Here is a 23,231-nt window from a genome sequence, read left to right on the forward strand (position 1 = left end):
TAAAATACAACATAAGAAATAAAAGAAGCAATAAAATACAACATAGGAAATAAAAGAAGCAATAACGATAGAATTAAAAATCAATATGAACATTTAACGCGATGGATGTTCCATCTCCCGTCTTCAATCTCAAATCCACAGACACGCCACGGGCCACCAGAATGAAGCTGATGGACCACTGGCGGTCCATGGGCCACAATGTGGGAACCACCTGCTCTGAGGACACCCTGGCTCTCTGCTCAGCTGCTCCATTATGCTGGAGGACGTGTGTGTGGTGTTGATGCAGAGGGAGTTGGCTCTTAGTGAAAGATACTCACATTCCAGAAACAAAAGAAATTGGCTGGTTCTTATATTCTTAAGTAGGGTACATGGGGAATCCCAGTGGATTTATTTAATGTCAATCCCCCCCCCCAAATAATAGCTCCCTTCAATAAAAATGTCTAGGGTTATGAACAATAAAAAGGTTAAAAATGCAAACCATAAACAGCAATTAAATCAGATAAAAGGCAACATTAAAAGAATCCAAGCGGAAGTTAAAATCCCATCATGTATTAAAGAGCATTTAAAAGACTGGGAAATTAAACAGGTCTTTTCCTTAGGGGCTCATCCAGACATCCTTTTTGTTGCGCGTTCATGAAGATTTGTGCTCCTAATGCTATCAGAGCAGTCACACACGATCCCGCTTTCAATACGGTTTGCATCTGCAGAAGATTTGTGGTGGTCATACTGCTTCACTTCTGGTCAGTAGTACATATCCTGTAACTCGCTGTCGAAATCCCGTAACGTTTTTATAGCACAAGTGTTTGGGTTTATTTTTCTTCCGCTTTTGTTGTGCTATGACTGCTCTGGACAGCAGTAATGTGCTGGCACTGGGGAAGCATTGCAGAACCAACTAAAGCAACATAAATGTACTATTATTGTGTAAAGAATGTGTTGAAGAATATACCTGCAATAAAACACCAGTCTGGAAAGGCCCTTATAAACACTAGTGTAGGTGCCTGGTGGGCTTTTGATCCCCCCCTGCAACACCCTCCCACCTGCCTCTGGCCTCCCTTGCTCCCAGCATTTATCCGTGGCTATTAGTCACAGTGGTAGCATGCCATTGTGACCTCTACTGGGGCTAAGCTCAGAGGCTCTGCACTTGGAAATCAACCTTCTATTTCCCACTACCCTGAGAGAGTACAGAAGGACCACTCCACTTAATCAGTGAACTGCTTTCCGTTTAATCTGCGCCCTGTCAAGCTCTAAATCAGACAAATTGCATCCAGCGCTGCTATCAGCTTTTACAAGATGTTTTGACATAGTCCAGAAACACACAAAAACCTTGCCTCTGAACTGCCCTGTTTCATACCACCAGCCCATCCAAGTTCTGTAGAAATTAACGTTCTTCACATAAACTGCCACAGTTATAAACGTGGGTGCATATGCTTAGTTTTACGCTGGTAAACAAAGTCAAGCTTTTAAAAGATATTTCGATTTGGGTAGTGGGGAAGAACCCAAGGAAGGAGAGAAATTTGTTTCAGCGTATTTTTGACCATAGTTGTTCTCTAAGTGTTTTTTTTTTTTAACAGATTTATAGGGGGATGCTGTTGCGGTCTTTTTTTTAAAAAAAAGCTTTCTGTTTTAAGAATATGGGGGGGATTGATGGCATCACGTAGCTCCTGGTTGTGTTCCCTGCAAAGATGGTGGCCGGCTGATTTTCTTCAGGGTCCTCCCCTGCGTCCACCGTGTGTTTCTTGTACTGTTCTTTTGGGCCGTTGGTTTTAGTAGCTCTCAGGCCCAGTAATCTTATTGACAAAGGGAGAGGGGGCCGTGATGAACAAAGTCTTCCTGTTGGCATTGCTGCCAGCGGTGGTGATGGTGGGGAAGAGAGCCTCGGAATTAGCGCAAGGGTATAGAAATGAGGATTACATGGGTCAGCAGATTTGTGGGGCTCCTACGTTTTGGAGCCTTCAGCAGATGTGTTTTACACCCACGAGGGCTAGAGGCTTCTTCTCAATTTTGGAAGAGTTTTCAAACACTTAATTTGTCACTTGGTACCTACCGATTAAGTATGTTGGATGAAGAGAATACACACCACCCTGTTCATTTAAAGAAAGGGCAATTGACAGTACAGCCCTTGAGGGTAAAATGTTAAAAGAAGTAACCAGCTTGAAGGTCAGCATGGTGGATGTGTCCATTTCAAAACCCATTCTGGTGTGTGTGAAGGCAGAGCCAGGAGATGATAGTAATTCTAGGTGAATGAATCTGGCTGAGAAGTCTCCCCCCCCCTTTGCAACCTTTGATTTTCTGTACGATGCAGCATGACCCGTTGGTAGATTCCATGTTCCATTGAGCTGACTCTGAGAGGAGCTTTGACAGGAGCAGGAAGTTGGGCTAGGGGTGTGTTTGTGTGTGGTGGGAAGAGGGGTTGGTGTAGCAGGTCAGGAGGTGACAGCTAAATAGGACCAGGTATTACAGCTCCAAAGTCAGGGAAATGGGATGAAGCAAACATGGATTGGCCAAGGCTGCCTTGTCAACAGAAGTTCCCTTGTGCATCCCAAGTCTTATCAAGATATGTTGGGAGGCTCCAGTTGCCTGTGGCCATTATGGAGGCCCAGGGCCCTCTTAACATTCCCTTCCTCTTGTGCGTTCCTTGAACCTTCCACTCCTTGACTTGCTGGGTGGCTTATTTCTTAGCAGCATCCTCCCCCTCCATCTTCTCCCTGGCCTGGTCCTTCTTGCCTCAAGGGGCCACTCTGGATGTGGAGATTGGACTTATGGCTGTCATTCTGGGTGGGGCCGCTGCTGACACGGTTCTTGATCTCTGCTGCCATGGTGAGGAAGGCCTGTTCGACATTGGTGGCGTTTTTAGCACTTGTCTCTAGGAAGGGCACCTCGAGGGAGTCTGCATATTCCTGCATCCAGGGAGTTTGGGACAAAACAACAACAGAAAGTCAGCAACGAACTGCAGAGGGGTAGACGTGTCCCTTGCAGCAAAAGCAACAAAGCGTCTTTAAGGCCCCGAAAGACACTGCCGTTTCAGTAATGAATGAATGTTGCTTTTGTTGAGAGAGAACCCAGTTGTGGGGGAATGGACTGTGTGAATGTTTGCTGGTTTGTTGCCAGAACTGCTGCTGAATGTGTTGCTGCTGTTGCAGGATTTGCATTTGGTCAGTGGCTATTTGGCGTATTTAACTACTGCTAGAACCTCTGGCAGTATTTCTGTTTCCCCTGCTATGCTTCAAATGTGGGAATCTGGGAACAGGGTGAGCGCACTTCCATCTCCTTGGGGAAGGGCCGTGGCTGAGTAGTAGAATATCTGCCTTACATGCAGAAGATTCCTGGCTCAACATCCAGCATCTCCAAGTAGGGCTGGGAGAGACCTCCCCCCACCCCCCCAGTCTGAATCCCTGGAGAGCTGCTGCCCTTCAAGAGGAGACAACATTGAGCTAGAGGGACAAATGATCTGACTGTGGATCAGGCAGCTTCCTAAGTTCATCCCTTCCTCAGGGAAATAAGGGGTAGCGGCTAGGGTTGTCACCTGGTTTAACGAAATTTAAGTTCATTAATTGTTCAAATTATATTAATCAGTTGATTTAATTGAGTACAAAATGGCAGTCCTAAAATCAAGAAGCATGCATGCTTTATTTTTAGATCAGAGATGGGGAATCTGTTGCCATTCGGATGTTTGTTGTTGGGGCTATAGCTCCCATCATTCCTGACCACTGGATATGCTGGCTGGGGCTGATGGGAGGGGAAGTCCAACAGCAGCGGGTGGGCCACAGCTTTCCTGCTTTATAAGTACTTTTTTTTTTTTAACTGTTACTCAATTCATCAGGAGCATGTTTTTAGATGTCAGTTTTTAAAAAAAATATATTAATTGGTTGAATTTTATTTATTTATTTATTAGATTTATATCTCATCCTTCCTTCTAGTAGGAGCCCAGAGCGGCAAACAAAAACACTCTTAAAACATCATAAAACAGACTTTAAAATACACTAAAACAAGCCAGTGTGGTGTAGTGGTTAAAGTGCTGGACTACGACCTGGGAGACCAGGCTTTGAATCCCCACACAGCCGTGAAGCCCACTGGGTGACCTTGTGCCAGTCACTGCCTCTCAGCCTCAGAGGGAGGCAATGGGAAACCCCCTCTGCATACCGCTTACCATGAAAACCCTGTTCCTAGGGTGGCCATAAGTCGGGATCGACTTGAAGGCAGTCCATTTCCATTTCCAAAACAAGCCATCTTTAAAAACATATTAAAAAGCAATTCCAACACAGACACAGATTGGGATGAGGTCTCTGCATAAAAGGCTCTGTTGAATGGCTCTACTCCTCTTAATCTTACTGTATCTCTGTAATTTAAATTTCTATAACACGCTGGAATCCATTTTTAGATGAAGTGCAGTTGATACATTTTTCAAGTCAATGAATTGATTGAATAAATGCTGCAGCACTGATAGTTGCTATTAGTTAGTGTGAGGTAAACCAAAAAAGCACAAGAGGAAAATATCGGGACTCTAATAAACGGATTAATACACCTCCCCACTCCAGTGCTACTGCTCTCTACTGCCCAACTCTTGATAAGGTAGATACCGGCTTGTGGATCTTGTGCCATCAATGTACATTGCAGTTTATGAAATGACATAAGCAATAAGTTATTGCAGACATTCTTGCCTCAAGAAGTTTACAATCTAAGGTCTGTTTCAGGAGCGGGGAGATGTCAAAGGGAATGATGAATGAGAGCAAATGCAGATAGTTTCACTTAATGGAGGCTGTTTCTCAGCAACTGAAGGGTAAAGCTGGTAGGACCCACATCCATCCCTTTCCCAGTGTAAGCACCTTGGCTGTAGTGTAATCCACTGCTTTCTTGCTTGTGAGGTCGCTCTTGTTTCCCACAATCAACTTGTTGACATTCTCACTGGCATAGCGGTTGATCTCCTCCATCCAGAGATGCATGTTGTTGAAGGAATCCTGGTAAAGGGCCGGGAGAGAGGTTGGAGAAAGTATTCATGTAAGCGCACGTGTGTGGAGACAGTAGTGAGGTGCTCTGGACTCAAGTCTGCTGAACCCCCATTGCCATCTGGCTAGCCTTCTTCCCTAATCATATTCCTCCTGTCTACCCTAGGTATCTTCTCTTCAACCAAGCTTCTAAATAGTTACTTGCCTAGGTACCGGTGCTGAGCAAATATCTTCTTCAGATTATTAGGTAGAAGTGCTTTACAAAAGTTAATTCTCTTATCTCCTTTAGGCTGCTCATCAGTAATATATGGAGCAGGAGGGTTAATGAAAAAAATGTTAGTGCGCACTTAAATGTTATGGATGTATTTGTGAGGCTGCCCTCACCCTTCAAATGGGGCTTGTGCAAGAGAACTCTCTGGTGGCCATAAGGGAGAGCCCTGCTGGGTTTGGACCAAAGTCTGTTTCCCACCGTGGCCAGTCAGACGCCTCTGGGAAGCTCCAGACAGGATAATAGCTGTCCTGCACTGATGATCTCAAGCAGCTGGTGTTCAGTGTTATTCTGCCTCTGAACAAAGGTTCTGTAACATTTATTTATTTATTATTTCATTTGTATCCTCCAGGGTGGCAAACAAAGCACTAAAAACACTTTAAAACATCATAAAAACAGATCTTAAAATACATTAAAACAAAACAACGTTAAAAACATTTAAAAATAACTTTTACAAAGGGTTAAAAGCATTATTAAAACACTTATTAAGCAATTCTAACACAGATGCAAACTGGGATAGGTATCAACTTAAAAGGCTTGTTGGAAGAGGAAAGTCTTCAAAAGGCACCGAAAAGATAGCAGAGATGGCGCCTGCCTAATATTCAAAGGGAGGGAATTCCACAGGGTAGGTGCTGCCACACTAAAGGGCTGTTTCCTATATTGTGCAGAACGAACCTCCTGATAAGATGGTATCTTAACATGGAGGTTATGGAAGATGGAGGATCCATAAAGCTGGCATAACTAAGTGGCCATTAATAGGCCTCTCCTCCTCTTCCACCTGAATCCACCAAATCCCCTTTTAAACTAAGCTAGTGGGCATTACTGCATCTTGTGGTAGTACATTTTTGTGGCAGTCTGATATTTGGCTTCCATTACTGGTACGCCAAGCTAGCTGGCTGTGGCAACTGTGTTGCCTTGCTTTTATGCCCTGCTGCGATAGTCACAGTTGCACCAGGGGAAGGTGCTAAGTTAGTGTCTGTCCTCGGCTTTGCTTGAATGAAAATCTGTCTTCTGTTCAACTTACCTGATCTGTCACATCGTACACAATGATGATGCCATGTGCTCCTCGATAATAACTGGACGTGATTGTTCGGAAGCGCTCCTGCCCGGCAGTGTCCCACTGTGGGGCAAAGAAGTATGTTTTTCTGGTCACTGCTGGTTTCTAGTGGGCCGTGTTATAACGTGCAAGTCAGCCTTCAACAAGGGAACTTCAAAGTGAGACTCCAGGGAGTGAAACTGAATTAGAACTTAGCAGGAAGTTTGATTCTGTTCATTTAGTCCTGAATCAAGATGCTAAATTAACACAGCCCCTAGTACTGCTGTTTTGAGTGGTCATTGTGCTTACATACAATTACGCTTTAGATAGAATTGTGACAAACTGTGCCTCTTGCATATCATTAGCATCATTAATTACCTGCCCTTCACCCAAAGGTCCCAGGTCAGGTTACAACAATTTTAAAAGATGACATTAAAAACAACTTAAAAACAACCTAAAACCCCAAAGGATAGACTCACAATTTGCAGCTTAATGGTCCTTCCCTCCAACTCTATTGTCCGGATTTTGAAGTCGACACCAATGGTGCTGATGTAACTGTCTGTGTAGGTATCATCCTATAGAGAAGGAGAAGAAGAGAATGCTTGTGTGCAAGTGGTGGAATCTTGCCAAGAAAACAAGCCATACCAGAGTGGAATCACTGGGGTGGGGTGTTTGTGACCCCTCCCCCAAATTGTAAGGTAGCTAAGTATCTTTTTTATATAAACGGAAAGGCCATAGCTCAGTGGTAGAGCACCTGCTTTGCATGCTGGGAAGGGCTGGGTAGGGCTTTGCATGCTGGGAAGGTAGGGCTGGGGAAAAAACCTGCCTGAAATCCTGGAAGCCACTGTCAGTGTGGACATTACAGAAGTAGATGGACCAGTGGTCTGACTTGGTACAAAGCAACTTCCTATGTTAATACCCACCCCACCACCATCTCTTGGAAATGAAGGCAGCATCTTGATTGCCGGTTAGGTTTCATTGACCACCTTCATGGTGATCCTAATGCGACACTGAAAAATCTGTGAAATTCAAAGTCTGGAAGTGCAAGGGATGAGTGATTCAGGGCAGGGATAAAAAAACCCACAGCCCGCATATATTCTGTCAAGGTCTGCCCACTGGGGTGGATAACAACAGGCAGAATGGCAATGTGAATGTCCATGGCTGAAAAAAAATGGAAACGTGCTGGGCTAACGTGCCAAACCTGCACACAGAAGAATCAGATCTTTATGACCTGTTTGCAATATATAGGGCCCCTGTCTGGAAGCAGCCAACGAAACCTTTTCTGGGCATGGAAGTAATGCAATTAGAAAAGGCTCAGCTGATGTTTTGTAGTAGATACGTGTGGCTGGTAAGTCAAGCATGGGGCTTTTGCACGTGTGGCTGGTAAGTCAAGCATGGGGCTTTTGCAAGAACAAATAGGTGGCAGCCTAGGACAGATGTTATCCAGATCAGATTAGCTCTGTGTTTCATCTTTGTATTACTTCCACCTGCTTAGCATGTTGCTTGGCTTTCTGATTTTAGATTTCTGTTCTAGAGCTCTTAAGTTTGTTGTTTGGTGCAGCTTGTGACTTCTGCAGTTTGAAGATTAGGCAAATTCATGGAGGACAGGGCTATCAATGGCTACTAGCCATGATGGCTGTGCTCTGCCACCCTAGTCAGAGGCAGCATGCTTCTGAAAACCAGTTGCCGGAAGCCTCAGGAGGGGAGAGTGTTCTTGCACTCGGGTCCTGCTTGCGGGCTTCCCCCAGGCACCTGGTTGGCCACTGTGAGAACAGGATGCTGGACTAGATGGGCCACTGGCCTGATCCAGCAGGCTCTTCTTATGTTCTTATGTTAACTGACTAGGTGAAAGTCTGATGGATGGGTGCAGTCTCAGAGGACAGTAATGCCTGGTATGGGAGTAGGTGATGGGGAAAGGCCCGTCACTGAATCCCTGAAGAGCTGCTGCCAGTCAGAGCAGGCAGCACAGGGCAGCAAAGAGTCTAACTTTTTATAAGGCAGCTTCCTGGGTTTCTAAAAACACTTTGTGCATACTCAGGAGACCCGGCACTGAAAACGAGACTGAGCTCTGCCTGCCTTCTCCCTTTCCAAGGCTATAGCAAAAGCTGGCAGAAGGGTGTGAACCCTTCACAGTGAGCCTTACCGCAAAACGGAGCAGGAGACAGGACTTGCCAACTCCAGAATCTCCAATCAGCAGCAGCTTAAACAAATAATCACTGTTGATGGGGAAGGAAAGAGAGAAGTTTTGGTGAGCAACTAAGTAGGTCTGGATTGAAGGGAGCCACGTGCCTTTTTCTTAAGAGGAAATCGAAATGGACTGCCTTCAAGTTGATCCCGACTTATGGCGACCCTATGAATAGTGATTTCATGGTAAGTGGTATTCAGAGGGAGGTTACCATCCCCTCCCTCTGAGGCTAGTCCTCCCCAGCTGGCTAGGGCCTGCTCAGCTTGCCACCGCTGCACAAGCCAGCCCCTTCCTTCTCCACAACTGCCAGCTGGGGGGCAACTGGGCTCCTTGGGACGATGCAGCTTGCCCACGGCTGCACAGGTGGCAGGGCATGTCACCCCTGAGCCACTCAACTGTGGGGTGATCTTTAGCTGGCTCTTGACACCCAGGAGACGTGAGCAGGTATTTGAACTCACAGACTCTGGACCCCCAGCCAGGCTCTCCTCCCCACTGTGCTATACCAGCTGCTTTTCTTAAGAGGAGCAAACTTTAATTATGGATAGGCGGTACTTAACCCATAGGTTCTGTGGTGCCACTGATAAATGGCTGCATTCCCTCCCTGGGCATCAGAAACCCAGTGCCCAACTTGAAATGCCTTCAAATGGAATACCCTGTTAAAAAGTCCCTTTGCCCAGCATCACCTCCCCTGTACTGTGCAGACACCTCTTACCAATAAGGCTTCTTTCTCCGTCTCTCAATACTCACTATTCAGGACTGATAGTTGACATGTTGGCAGGCAGGCAGGCATGCAGAAAACTAGGGTGTCTTGTTGTTTTGAGCACTCAAAATGAGCAGGTGTGGAAGCTTGCCATTCCCTGACTTGTGTCTACCCTTTGGATAAACAGAAGAATCGCTGTGTATAGAATTTTTGAATTTGCGCCTTTCATTTTTTTAAAAAAAGCATTCTGGGAGTGTGGAGAAACAAGTTAAAAATAGTTGAGTGCAAGATGCTTAAGACTGAATCCTGCCACAGTAAATGGCCATTCTGTAAGGGCTTGGTGCAATATTAGTTTTATTACAGGTTTAACTGTTATGGCTTCCCCCAAAGGATTTTAGGAACTGTAGCCTGCTGAGATAACTGGCAGAGATCCCCAGCCGCCCACCTCATTGCAGAACAAAAGTTCCCAAGGAACCCTCTGTAGGAAGAGTGGAAACTATCAAACCAGTTTGATTTAGATAAGCACGAAGTTGTCACCAGAGTCTTTCATGTTTTTTGTTAACACACTAGCTGTTCTTTCTGTATTTAAGGCAAACAGCCACTGCTGACCAAATACAATGCAGGCTCGGTGATGGTGCCTAAATGCTGCTTTCTACAGTAGCTAAATCCTGGCCTATTTACAGTTTCTAAGTGAAAAGGCTAAGGGTGGGGGCAAAATTTTTTCTGTGGTGGGGTAGGAACATTAGCAGCTGATTTGGGGGCAAATTGGGGATTTTTCAAGTTTGGGGGCATGAATCTTGTGTGGGAGTTTGGATTTGTAAAAAAATGGGAGCAACCCCTCCCCCAATTAACTTTGGGGAGTGTTGTAGGGAATGTTTGCAGTTCCTATTCAGTATTGCTGGATACAGATAAGCAACAATTTTTTTTATTTCTTACCCCGCCCCCAAATTAGTCCCAAATCTAATTACCAAGGTAATAGCAATTTCTAAAATAAAACCTCTTTTGGAAAAGGCAAGCAACATTGCCAGTATAGCCCTTCACATACACAGACACACACTTTTGTTTCCTTAATAATTCTGTCCACTGGAAGCCTCTGGTTATCCTATGCCTCGCAAGCTGGTAGCTATGCAGTAAAATGTCTCTGGATTTATTTTATGTGATTCTCCTTGAAAATCCAGCCCTGTTTGAGAGGAAGGAATCTTCATCCCCTTCCTGTTCTCCCCCCCCCCCCGGTCATTTCCTGTTATAGAATAAAGGGGACACAATGATGATACGAAGGTTAAGAGCAATTGTACCTTGGATCCTGTGTTTTCCTAGTTGGAGTAGCTGCAGTCCAGTTCAGCACATCTTGCTCTGCAGAGTCAGAGAATGGGCAAAGTATCTTCTTTAAAGAATCTGAGGAAGATCAATCTTTTGGGTAGTGAGAAATGAGGATGGATGAGGAGGACCCATGAAAGTGGAGCAGGAATACTGTGGATAATGTGCAATCCCAAAGCCAGCCGTGCCTAAGGAGAGGCCCAGTTGGATCCCAAAACACCAGGATCGCTGCCTCAAAGGGGAGAAACAAAGACGCTCCACTCCCTGCCCCCCTCCCCAGTTTTCCCAGCAGCTGGCTCTCTCACTCGCAGGCCCTCCTGTCTTGCAGCAAAGATGCTCCCAGCTGGAGGCTCCACCATTGGCCAGCTGTTGGAGATGACATCATCTGATGATGCAGAGGATTGGCTGGGATGGAAGAGGACTGGCTGCTGGTGTCTTTAATCTTGAAGGGGGAGGGCTGGATCTGCAAAGAGGGAGGAGGGTCTCTGCAGGAGGAACGGTGGGGATAGCTGGGGGTAGGAGCAACAGCAGCAAACAGGGTGTGTTCCTGTGCATGTGGGCTTGGAGGGGAGATGGGTGACAACGACTGGCACATCATAAATGTCACTTAATAGAGCTTTACCTTCGGACGTGGTTGCAAAGGGGGTGGAGTGTCAGTACATGTTTGTGTATAGAAATGGAATGATAAGAGAAGTCACCGTCATTGACATGGAATATAAAGACATGATCTTGTATGTGGAACTTTAAAAAGGTAAAGGTGTCCCCACACTTATAGTGCGAGTCGTTTCTGACTCTTAGGGTGACGTCTTGCAACGTTTACTAGGCAGACCATATATATGGGGCGGGATTGCCAGTTCCATCCCCGGCCTTTCTTTACACCCCAGCATAGGCCGGGTACTCATTTTACCGACCACGGATGGATGGAAGGCTGAGTGGACCTCGACCCCTTTTATCGGAGATTCGACTTCCTCCTTCCGTTGGAATCGAACTCTGGCTGTGAGCAGAGCTTTGGCTGCGTTACTGCCGCTTACCACACTGTGCCATGGAGGAACTTTAGATATTTCTTAATGTATACAGCAGTAAGGAGCGTGTGTGTGTGTGTGCTGTACATGTGTGCACATTTAGTGTGAGAGGTGCAATTCTTGTCTGCCGGAAAGTTTACCAAAGAGGTATTACTTCAATGATGCAGGTTTTCTCAAGTGTTGTCTCTGGAGTTGGATTTGGCATCAGTTGGCAGACTTGATAACAGAGAACAAAAGATGGACCTCGGATGAACATCTGCTAATGGTGTCATCAAAAATTCATAATTCTACGGCCAGCTTTCCAGAAAGGTTTTGGCAATTCAGTGGGGGAGTTGTTTTGGCCTCTTAATGAGACAAAGATCTAGGATCTTGTCTGACACAAGGAATCTTGTTTGGTTTTGCAGAATCCTTCACCCAGAAGCTAAGAAAATGTTTGCAACAGAAAATACCATGGACACTTTGTAGTCTGTAGTTTGCCCCACATCTAGTGCTGACTAGCAAGCCATATGCGGGGTTCTTTGTATGTAAAAGTCTTTGCTCCAGCAACAATTAGTACTGGATAAAAGAGCTATTAGCTTTACTGTTATCTGTTGGTATCATTTGCATCCGGTGTGGGGAAGCTTTGGTGTTCCAGATGTTGCCGAACTACAAGTCCCATAATTCTTGGTCATTGGCTATGCTTGCTGGGACTGATGGGAGTTGTAGTTGTAGCAACATCTGTAGGGCCAAAGCTCCCCCACCCTTGGTTTGGATAATGGTACCCCTTGTTCTGTCTGTTGAAATGAAAATGGACTGCCTTCAAGTCGATCCCGACTTATGGCAACTCTGTGAATAGGGATTTCATGGTAAGCGGTATTCAGAGGGGGTTTACCATTGCCTCCCTCTGAGGCTAGTCTTCTGCAGCCGGCTAGGGCCTGCTCAGCTTGCCACCGCTGCACAAGCCAGCCCCTTCCTTGTCCACAACTGCCAGCTGGGGGGCAACTGGGCTCCTTGGGACTATGCCGCTTGCCCACGGCTGCACAGGTGGCAGGGCACGTCACCCCTGAGCCACTCACTGTGGGGGTGATGTTTAGCTGGCCCTTGACGCCCAGGAGACACGAGTGGGGAATTGAACTCACAGACTCTGGACTCCCAGCCAGGTTCTCCTCCCCACAGTGCTATACCAGCTGTTGTTCTGTCTGTTAAGGTCCCATTCTGTCTTCCTCCACAGCTGCTTTGAACTCGATTCCCATTTGCAAGTTTTTTCTCAAACATTTCTTTTGTATGACTCATCAAAGCATGTGGCCACAGCTGTGCCTATGCATGTTTCATAACTTCTCTGTGCCTGTTTTATAGTGCTTAAGGTAGACCTGATCCAAAGAACATTCCAGTAATCCTGGAAGGAGAAAGTGTATAAATACAGGGAGAACAGAATGAGAACATCATAGAGGCAAAGATGTAGGAGAGGCAAACTTTTAGGCCAGAAACTGGGCAGGGGACGTAGCTTAGTGGCAGAGCCCCCATTTTGCAGGCAGAAGGTCGCAAGTTCAATCCCTGGCAGCTCCATTTCCAAAGGTTCAGGTAGCAAGTGATAAAAGATTCTTCTTTGCCTGAGAGCCTGGAAAGCCGCTGCCAGTCAGAGTACAGAAATATCCCGGCCTTGGTTTACAAGGCACATTCGTACAATGATGCATAAAGTAGAGCAAATTATTTAAGACTAATTTTAATTTCTTTTGGCTGCAATCTGTGTATCTTTAACAAGTGAAGATATCATGAGGAAAGATAAGTCTTCAGACACCAAGGCCGCAGTTCAAACATGTATTTCCTTTTTAATGAAACCATGAATCTTCCTGAACGTTTTGACTCTTCATTGGCTGTTCAGCAGCATTTAATTTTGCTGCCTTTGGGACCTTCTTGTAAAAGGGAAGAGAAGATGAGAGTGGGTAATATGTGATAACATTTTCAAAATTATGAGCATTCCCTCCTTCCAGGTTGACGAGGGCTTTTCTAAACAAGCATTCTTGGTGGACCCCAACTCCATTGTAAAATCCTTACATGATGCTTCCCAAAGTCTCTTTTTGGAGTGATATCCTACCTGCATGCAGTGAACAGAATAGGAGAATGCCAGTGTGGCTTTTTGCCCCCCCCCCTTTAAAAATCTGGGTTGATGGGCATGAGAGGGGGAGTGCACAGGTTATCACATAATAAGACAAAACACAGATCCACTTCCGGTTGAAATAATTGCCACAGAGCTAAGGCAGCAGTAATGGAGATTTGCTTTAGGCATTATGGCAGAAATAACTGCAGACCTCTGTGGTCAACCAGTACTTGCACCAGTCTCATTGTCAGGGAGGCATCTTAATTAAATGAAGACTTTCTCTAGTTGGGGCCATTAGGAACAAGAGGAGAGTTCTGATTGCATCCCACACATTTCGCAAATGTAGCCTTTCCTCCAAGGAACCAAATTGTCAGGGTATTCTCTGGTCCCCGCTGGATCATTTCAGGATCCGGAGGCTCATCTTTTGTTCAATGTTGAGCTTTTCCACAGACTGCAAAACGAAGTAGAGAAAAAAAAGGTGTTACAAAAAACTCTGTCTGGGGTTTGAGTGCTTCTTATCCCCAGAACTGGTTTTCAGGGCCAGGGGCCAGTCCTAGAAAGTGTGGCTGATAAAGAAAAGTGGTAGAGGACAACCCTCACCATTGTCTACACCCTGGTATCGTTGAGGAAGGGCAGTTGATCATTCTCTTAATAAAAAAAATGAACAAACTGGGAAACTAGCGCCCAGCACCACTTAAGGGTTGAGGAACCAAGTGTCCACGTCAGGGACTAGAGAACCTTTTTCAGCCACATTCCTTGCTGGGTAATCTTCCAGGGTCCATGTGCCAACAGTGATCAGGGCCAGAGACAAAAGTAGGTGGAACAATATTGTCTTTGTAGGCTAGTTTCTGTGCATACCCCTCCCTACTCTCCAGCCCAGCGAGAAAGAGGCATGATCGCAGCTCGAGGGCATGTTCTAGCCAGACAAAGCCATTCAAGGAGGGTGCAAAGCAGGGCAGGTGAGGGGTGTGGCCCGGGGAGAGGGAGGTGTTGGAAGTGGGGCGAGAGCAACTCGTTTTGTTCTTTTGTTAATGCTCCAGAAGGAAGATAGGGTTTGGGTCCTCCAGGTGGCTAGGTCTTAGACTGATATGCTTAGGGAAGCTTATCTGCCCCTCCTCCTTCCGCCTTTCCCTTCTTCTCTTGTTCGACTGTCCGAGAGAGAGGAGACACCTTTGTCTCTGCTCTCTCCCTCCTGAGCCATGAGGGCAAGTCCCAAGCCTGGGCGCTGCATCTCCAACTTGTTAGTTAGTTAGAACTAGGTATGCCTTTCCTATCTACTATGTATTTCTATAAATAAAGTAGCTTTTCTTATTTTACTAAGTCTTATGTCTCAGTGATCTCAATGCAGGGTAAATGCCTGCCACTTTGGTAAACACACACACTGGCACACACGCATCTCAGACTGTTGACAATCTCTGCTCATTTATACAAATTTACATAACAGGAGGGTGATTGGGAAGGTGCTGTCCTGAGGGCCAGATAAGAGGAGGGGTGAAGGGCCACATTCTGCTCCCCACTTCTGAGCTAGAGCTTCCTTTGTTTTTTAAAAAATATTGGAATTAAGCCAATATGCCTCACAGAGTCCACATCACTGCAGTGTGTAGACCAGTCTTCCCCAACTTGGGACCCTCTACATCAGCTCAAGCCAACATGGCCATGGTGGTCGGGGCTGATGCGAGTTGGAGTTCCAAACATCTGCAGGGCACCAGGTTGGAGAAGGCTGCTATAGAAGAACCTTCCCAGTCCCCGACCAACTGGACCTTGGCAAACTCCTCAAAAGAGATGGCGTTGTCTCCATCCTTGTCAGCCTCTTGGATGGTTCGATCGGTGATGCACTGGAGTTGCTCATCTGTCACCTGGATCCCAATCATCAACCTCAGCACCTGGGGTTGGGGAACAGGAGCAGAGGGATGAGGGGTTTTTAGGGTGCATCTCCCCATCCCTTTCCCTTCATCAAGAGATGAGTGATCAAAGAGTTGCTTTGCTGAGCTTTCTTAGGTTTCATGCATGCTAGCCAATCACAAGTCTGCACTTGAGTCCAAGACTTTCTAGCTTGGCATAAGTGGATGAAGAAAAGTGCTTCTGAGCATGTATACAGCACATTCCTTTTGCCACTGGTTAAGAAAAACTCTCCTACTTTCTTGAAGTCTCAGGGGCAGGCTTTCTCTGGGGGCTGCCAGCCATGAGCTGGGGTGTGGCTCTTCTTAACCAATTTAAACCCTGCCCCTCCCTCCTTTTAATTGCTCATGTGTTTCCCCTCCTCCACCTTTGTAGTTTCTCCAGCTGTTTGCAAGCAGAGTAATTACCTGCAATATTTCCGCTCGTGAGATCTTCCCATCCTTGTCTTGGTCGTATAGCTGAAAAGCAACTTAACAGGAACCACAATTGTCATTGTCATATATATATATAGAGAGAGAGTTTTTAAAGCAACAAACAGAACTTCACTCAAGCTTGCTCCTTCACTCAAGGATTCCGTTAACCACCTAAAAATATATGCATGTAATTGTGATGAACAAAACAGATTTAAAGCCTGAATCCCATCATTTTAAATATATTGTTGTGCACATCCCCAATCTCTGAGCGGTGAGATCTCAGGGGTCCCTGTGCTCATCCAGGGTTTGGTTTCCTTTGGGAAGAAGGGCAGCGGAGACTGCGGTGTCTTTATGAAATATGGTTTGTTTATTTACACATTCCAACCTGAGCTTAAGATGGAGGGATTCAAGGTATCAGCAGTCCAATATCCAGCTTTTCCACCAGTGTTACAGGAGGCATCCTATACCCATGAGGCAGAGAGCCAGTATCTCTGCCTGCCTCCAGTCTCTAGGCATTCTCTAGACACAACTAAAAACACAAACCTCTCCTAGGCTCCAGGAAGGGGGGGGGAGGCTCTCCTGAAGAGTTTCAATGACAAAAGGATCTTTCTGGCTCATTCATCAGTTGCTGGGCACCTAATAGGCCCATTAACTACCTGGCCACTCTATTAGCTTAACAAAGGAGACTCATCTGACCAGCAGAGCAAGTTCCTCATTCCAAGGTACAGGATTCCAAATCAGAGGCTGGAAAGGGGACTCACAGGGATCATCCATTTCAACCCCCATGCTCATAATATATATTTAAAATGTTTCCAGCCATTACAGCAACAAGGAGCACTGCTAGGCACTCTGCTGCGGTTCTTTCCCCTGGCACTCCAATGATCTCTACTCACACTTCAGCTTGCTCAGCCGGCTGTTCACATTCTCAGAGCCTCCGGGTCCTTCCGCTGGCCGGAAGTGGGCCAGAACACGAGCAAATGTTTGGAAGTCCGCAGTCTCTCTCCTAGGGAGGAACCAGACCCTTCATAGTACCTTACCTGCCAGGAACACAGGCATCTGGCTCACACCCAGCCAGTCCATTGATCCATCTAGCTGTGTTGTCTGCACTGCACTGCCTGGCAGTGACTTGCCAGGGTTTCACATGGGAGTCTCTCCCAGCCCTATTTAAAGATGCCGGGACTCGAACCTGGGACCCTCTGCATGCAAACCAGGTGCTCTACCACTCAGCCCTTCCCCTCTTTAGTATGGCGTTGCTTGAGGAAGTCTGATCAGCCTGAGCAAATTTCTTAATGAGGCATTTCTATTGGGTTTGTACGAGAGGCTGACCTTACGTGGGCTTGATCACACTGGGTGAGGCCTGTGCCTGCCTCGCACCTCCCAGTTCTTTGACAGCCCTCTGCCCGCAAGATGCTGCCCCTGCTTTGCTGAGTCTTAGCAACGCCAGGCAGGAACTCTGTGCAACTGTAGAATGAGCTCTCTAGCCACTTTGAGAGACTTGGGAATTGGGGGGTAGAGAGAAGTTCTCTGCGGATGGTCGCCAAGAGCAAATGCATCTGTGGAGGAGGCACTAGAGGCTGGATCCAGCAGCACCTAGAGTAACAGCTCTCATGGCTCTTAACTGCTTAAGTGTCCAGTACCCTGAAAGGATACATTCTGCCTCCTCCTCAGTGGCAGATGGAGCTGCAACTGCGTCTGGAATAGGTCTCAGAGTTAGGTATTCTGGGGTCCCTTGCCAAGAAGGATCTTCTTGAACCTCCATCTTGTCCAAAACAGAACTTTCCCATTTGTCGGAATTTCAACACCATTTTAGGTGAGACAGAGGTGCGGAGGCGTCAGAAGCATAGGCTGCTGGTGCATCTTGCTGCTCTACCCCCTCCCCCCCCCCCAGGTTTCATGTTAGATGTGAAACTATGACAAGTCTGCTTGGCAGAGAAGGCTGGAAATGGTATTAAAATGTAAATGTACCGCCTTCAAGTCGATTCTGACTTATGGCGACCCTATGAATAGGGTTTTCATGAGGCTAGCCCACAATAAATTTCACTAGCTTTTCTCCCCACCATTTGTACCAAAAAAAACCACTCTTCCCCCCCACTTCCTAGTTCACAAATATTTCCCCACCTGGTTGTAAACAACTGGTAGTTCACAAGCACTGCGTTAAGCAGCTAGTTGACCGCTAGTATTCTTGGGCACTAAGGTCCGGTTCCCCTGGACTGGCAGAATTGGGTAGGGTGGGTAAGTGAGGGCAAGGGGAAAATGAGGGTGGCTTATAGCCTTTCCCCCCTCTTTTTTTAAGGAGCTTGGGTGGGGCTACAGACTTTTGTATTTCTATCTTTCTTACACACACACCCATCTTGGAAAAAGGCATTGATGATCTGGTCCCCAATGGGGTTCACTGCTAATTCTCCAATCCCTTCGAGGTCTTCTTTGCTGCAGAGGGAGAGAGCAAGAAAACATAGCTAGAAGAAAATGTATAGTTCCAGAAATATTATTATTATCATTTACATTTAAACCCCGCCTTTCTTTTCATGATAGAAACCAAAGGTGGCTTACATGTGGTTCCCAGGCAGTCTCTGGCTTATGTAATCTTATTTCTTTAAAAACATTTACATCCTGATTTTCTGCTCTCAATGAATACCCAAAGTGACTGATGACAAAAAAGCAGGAGAAATACACGTAGACGTAATTAAATACACATGCTGGTTGGTCATAGCAGAAAAAAAAATTCAAGGTTCCTGTCCTCATGGTGAGACGTTCTGTGTAATCGTTAACCTACACCTGCCCTCCCTGTAGTTTTAAAGGCTTTGACTGGTATATAGTGAATATTCTGAATCCTTGCTGTCTCTCTCTCTGCTGCAGTCTTCCTGCGTATTTGAGAAGTGGAAAATCATATATTTTTTGGTGCTGTTGCCGCTTGCAGAGAGCAGCCTACTCAACATAGCGGGGTTGCAGGGCCAGTGCTGTGGCCTCGACTCCTGTGCTCCCAGTTTATTTACTGTTGTCCGTGTGCTAGGTGCTGTACAGAAGTGGTGGCAGAAGTGCAGCTGTTTCTGTCCAAGCACCCTGGAGGTTTTTTGATATAACCGATGGGCAAGGCAGTATGAAGAGGAAGCACTTAAGTTGCTGACAAATGAGTAGGGAGGGGGAGTGTGAAGTAGTGGTTAAAGGGACTGCTATACTAGACCTTTACTGTGGAATGGCCTTGCTTTGTTCACAAGCTTTTCATAGGGCACCAGCACGACGTTGACATCAAACCTTTGCCCTGCTACGTTTCCCTTTCTCGTGGTTTTTCTGCCTGCAGAAAAATCTAACTTAAATCAGAATGGAGCCAAAACACACTTTCTGCAAGTGTCCTTTCATTTATTTATTATAACATTTATATCCCACCTTTCCTCCAAGGAGCTCAAGGTGATGTACCTGGTTCTCTCCCTCCTGATTTTATCCTCACAACAACCCTGTGAGGTAGATTAGGCTGAGAGGCAGTGACTGGCCCAGTGAGCTTCATGGTCGAGCAGGGATTTGAACCTTGGTCTGCCAGGTCCCAGTCTAGCACTCTAACCGCTACACCACACTGGCTCTCATATATAGTGAGACGTGTATATATGTCCTTAATGTCACTCAACGGGCTTTTCCTCAAGTTGTGTTTTTGATGGGTCCTCCGCCATACTGGGCAGGTGCACTTACTGCTTCTCGGCACACCGTCGCTGTCAACTTTCAGTGGGTGTGATTTTAACCAACCATTTTTGGCTTTTTATTCTTTTAGTTAGCGCTGAAACACTTTCCTGCCTGCATATATATTTTTCAAAAAAGTATTACAACATTTGCATGGTAGTAGAACTCAAGTGGAAGAGCATGACTGTACGTATTCAAAAGATAAGAACACCAAGTCTGCCCCATTGCCTTTCCATTTGTCATCTCAGCAATTGGTTTTTCAGTATTTTAACCATTTTGCCCTGACACAGTCAATATTATATTTCTAGGCTGCCCTTTGATCAAGTTCTTAAACTTTTTACCAGTCTTGAAGGTAAATGGAAAATAGCACTTAAACTAGTGCAAATTTTAGTTCACATTAAATAATTGATTTTTTTTGGCTGCTCATGTGAATTGTCTCTCCCCTGCCGCCACACCTATGCTACAGCCAGGGTGTAGTCCTCCAGGGTTGCTGGGGGTCGTAGACCCCTTACTTTTTTAGAAGCGGGGTCCCAACCAGGTCCCTGTGTATAAGCCATCCAGCATGAGAGGATTATGTTAGCCACTGAGAAGAGTCCTTGTCTTTTCATGCTGATTGGAACCAATCAGAGTGAAAGGTGGCGAGTCAGCCACTGAGAAGACTCTTCTCAGTAGCTAACACAGCTTCCCCTTTCATGCTGATTGGCTCCTAGGGACATCTGTTGTAATGGACTGTGGACTTGGAAACAACATGGAGAGCAAGGTTGCTGAGGGAAAGTGGAAAGGGGGACGTGGTATGACTATCATGAAGGAACCGTGCACTTCTGGATTTACCACTACACTACTGGGTACAGCCACAAAAGGGAGTAGAATTTTGTAGGATGGGCGCACAGAAAAAGTACAAACCCACCTGAGGTGCCAGGATCTATATCTACTGTGTCTAGGTCAGCGAGGGGTGGGAGGGGTTGTCTACCGATGGAGGGTCTGCTTTTGCTACAGAGGGCTGGCTGGCTGGCCTCTCAGTTCCTTCCTAGTCCTCAGATGTTCCTTACCTGAGGTAGCCTTTTTCTTCCTTGTCCAAGACCTGGAAGCGCTGGTAAAGGCGCTCCACGGTCGCTTGGGAGACTGGGGGCAAGAGGGAAACAAAGAGAGAGGGGTTTAATGATTAAACAAGAAAGTTCTGCAGGCGGCTGAGGGTGTAATGACTTTGAAACAAAGGTATTAAAAAGAAAAAGTCCCCAGCCCTTGAATTCAAATGGGAACTGTTTGAACCTTGGAGAGCAGGCCTGGGCTCGCCTCCTTTGCAAGGAAGTTGGAGTGGTGCCTCCAGGGCCAGGGCAGTCTCCCTGGTTCACTGCGGAGCACGTCATGGGGAGCGTGCAGAGTGGTGGCTGGGAAAGTGCACCTCCCAGGGAAGGAGCAAGGAACTTTATTTGCTTTTTCTGGGCCACACGTGGGTCCATTTAAACCCACGATGTTCTAGGAAGACGACCCATTCCCTAAAAATGGAATTTTAGTTGCTGGTTTTAATTCACTGACATTCTCTCATCTCCAAAAACCAGAAGAAATGGAAAAAGGTTCTCCAAGAGTGTGTGTGTGTGTGGGGGGGAGGTAGTCCCCCCTTGTTGCTGGTCTGCAACTCCCATCACCCCCGGCCGCCGATGGGGACTGTAGTCCACAACCCCTGAAAAGGGGGGGCGCTTTGGCTACTCCTGCCACACAGTCCCCTCCCTTGACGCCTGATGCGTCTTCTCCCCACAGAAAAGTGACAAGCCCAGCTCAGTACAAGAAGTCAGTGGCACGTTGTTTTCAACACACACACACACACCCCTCCCATTCAGGGAATTTAATATCCACCCACCTGTTGCAGGGGGGGCGGCTTTAAGGGGTCCTTCTGCTCTGGAAGCCAGCCCCTCCCTTTCCTCCCCCCCCGCCTCCCAGACAATGGGCGGCCGGCTGCCAGATAAGATGCGCGGCGGCTTTGGGTGTGGCGCAGCCGCCTCCGGGTCAAAAACAAGCGCTCCTCTTTAAGCCAAACCTCCCGGTGCGAGGGAGGACCCTGGAAACGGGCCGGCGGCTCGCCGCCCACCCTGGAAGCGAGACGGTCCCCGCCCGAGTCCCGTTTGCGGCTGCGTCCTTGCAACAAAGGGGTTGGGGACACTTTCCCCATAGCTGCGAACTGCACCCAGACACTGCCCTCTCCCTCCCTCCTTTCCAAGACTCGCCTCGAGCATTTGCTCCCACTCCCCTGGCTGGGACGAGGAGTTCTGCTAGTCCCGCAAGCTCTGCGCTCTGCCCGGAGCGGCGGGGAGGCGCCAGAGGGGGCCGGACGCCCCGGCCCGGGAAGGCGACCACGAAATCCCAGGCTAGCAGCTTCCCGGGGGGGTCCTCAATCCCCCCCGCCACACCGCACTCCCTTTAACTGCACCCGCGGGTGGCTGGCTCCCAGGCGGAACCGCCTTGGCCTTTCGCCCCCTCGGGGCGTCAGAGCCGAAGCATGGCCTCTCTCGGACGCCTGCTGCCCCTCGCCTGTGACCACTGGGCGCCGCGCCCCCTTCCTCCTCCGGGGCCAGAACTTCTCCTGCCCGGCCAAGCGGAGAGGACTTGGGGCAAGCGCAGCGCGGAGGCGCTCTGGGGCCTCCCTCCCTCCAGAAAGCTGCTCCTGCCTCCCCCGCCGCCGCCCTGCCCCATGTCCCCTGGGGGGGGTGCAGGAGGGAGGCAGGCCGAGCAAACCGTCCTCCTGGAAACTTTTCCGTACAGCCGGTTTCTCGCAGGATCTGCTCCTGGTCCGGGACGGCGAAGAGTTGGGAGGAAGCCTGGCCTCCCATCTGGCCCGGGCCGCCCCTTCTGGCCCTCCGCAGGGCAGCCGGAGCTTCTGGCCTCGGAGGGGCGCGCGCGGGCGGGCGTCGCTATCAGTATCGGGGCGCCCCGGAGCAGAGTCGTCCGCCCTCGCCTCTCCTGGCCAAGCAGCTGTTCCAGCAGCCCACAGGCGAGGGGGGAGGAGGAGGAGGAGGGGCCGGGCCAAGTGACTTTTAAGGTGGGAAGGCCGGGAGAGCCAGAGCGCGGCAATCCACTACAGGTCTACTCAGAAGTAAGCTCCCTTGGGTTCAACGAGACTTACTCCCAGGTAAGTGTGGACTGGATTGCAGCCTAAGCAGCTGCCAAAACCCAGTAGGCAAGCCTTTGACTTGCACAGGTCTCTCCTTATGCTGAACATTGAAAAGGGGGCGGAGCCAAGGGGATCCACACACCCCGGGCAGTGTAGCGCTGCCATGTGGCGCTGCAGCTGCAGCAGAGCTGTTGGCTTGGAGCGGCTGCCGGAAGATCATGTGATCCCAACTCCAAAACATCTGCGTTGGTTTCCAGTTGGTTTGGGGGTGGGGCAGTTTTGGGCTTTATGAGTCCAGCGTACCTGAAAGTCAGACTCCTCCCTTGTGGTGACCAGAGGTGTAGTTGTATGGTGTTTCAAGGGGTCTTAGACCCCTAATTTTTGGGGGAGCAGGATCCCTATGTACAAGCCAATCAGCATGAAAGGGGAGTGTGTTAGCCACTGAGAAGAGCCTTCTAACATGCTTCCTTGTCTTTTCCTGCTGTTTGGAGCCCATCAGAGGGAAAGGAGTTGAGTCAGCCACTGACAAGACTCTTCACAGTAGCTAACACTCTCATTTCATGCTTATTGGCTCCTAGGGAGCATTAGCAAGGATC

The 23,231-nt window shown here is 47.7% G+C and overlaps 2 protein-coding genes across 4 annotated transcripts; both read right to left on the reverse strand.

Annotated features, from left to right (window-relative positions):
* Positions 1-566: 566 nt before the first annotated feature.
* Positions 567-11,229, reverse strand: LOC133370958 (ras-related protein ORAB-1-like). 3 transcript variants are annotated; one of them, XM_061597935.1, is made up of 7 exons: positions 10,428-11,229; positions 9,180-9,305; positions 8,391-8,463; positions 6,727-6,822; positions 6,236-6,331; positions 4,824-4,955; positions 567-2,897 (listed from the first exon to the last, which is right to left on the reverse strand). In XM_061597935.1, the coding sequence occupies exons 2-7, from the start codon at positions 9,200-9,202 to the stop codon at positions 2,676-2,678; spliced, it is 642 nt and encodes a 213-aa protein (XP_061453919.1). In that variant the 5' UTR covers positions 9,203-9,305; positions 10,428-11,229; the 3' UTR covers positions 567-2,675. The 3 variants fall into 3 exon arrangements, with proteins under 3 accessions (XP_061453919.1, XP_061453920.1, XP_061453921.1); XM_061597936.1 differs by lacking the exon at positions 10,428-11,229 and adding an exon at positions 10,190-10,310; XM_061597937.1 differs by lacking the exon at positions 10,428-11,229 and adding an exon at positions 10,178-10,310.
* A 1,928-nt stretch (positions 11,230-13,157) lies between these two features.
* LOC133370960 (calcineurin B homologous protein 2-like) lies at positions 13,158-22,533 on the reverse strand. The gene is made up of 7 exons (XM_061597938.1): positions 22,285-22,533; positions 20,579-20,651; positions 18,207-18,287; positions 16,754-16,863; positions 15,855-15,916; positions 15,309-15,431; positions 13,158-13,999 (listed from the first exon to the last, which is right to left on the reverse strand). Exons 1-7 carry the CDS (start codon positions 22,352-22,354, stop codon positions 13,946-13,948), a joined length of 573 nt encoding a protein of 190 aa, XP_061453922.1. The 5' UTR covers positions 22,355-22,533; the 3' UTR covers positions 13,158-13,945.
* Positions 22,534-23,231: the final 698 nt, after the last annotated feature.

Source organism: Rhineura floridana, chromosome 15 (genome assembly GCF_030035675.1).
Source record: "Rhineura floridana isolate rRhiFlo1 chromosome 15, rRhiFlo1.hap2, whole genome shotgun sequence".
Lineage (NCBI taxonomy): Eukaryota > Metazoa > Chordata > Lepidosauria > Squamata > Rhineuridae > Rhineura > Rhineura floridana.

Excerpts from the sequence above, each read along its gene's own strand:
- LOC133370960 (XM_061597938.1), bottom strand. The coding sequence starts at position 22,354 with ATGGGAGGCCAGGCTTCCTCCCAACTCTTCGCCGTCCCGGACCAGGAG. Across the intron at positions 15,917-16,753 it reads CCGGCTGAGCAAGCTGAAGT|TTGCTTTTCAGCTATACGAC; the intron begins GTGAGTAGAGAT and ends GTTCCTGTTAAG. Across the intron at positions 14,000-15,308 it reads CTTTTGAGGAGTTTGCCAAG|TCTGTGGAAAAGCTCAACAT; the intron begins GTCCAGTTGGTC and ends TTCGTTTTGCAG.
- LOC133370958 (XM_061597935.1), bottom strand. The coding sequence starts at position 9,202 with ATGTCAACTATCAGTCCTGAATA. Across the intron at positions 8,464-9,179 it reads TCAACTATCAGTCCTGAATA|TGATTATTTGTTTAAGCTGC; the intron begins GTGAGTATTGAG and ends CCCCATCAACAG. Across the intron at positions 6,332-6,726 it reads GGACCATTAAGCTGCAAATT|TGGGACACTGCCGGGCAGGA; the intron begins GTGAGTCTATCC and ends TTTGCCCCACAG.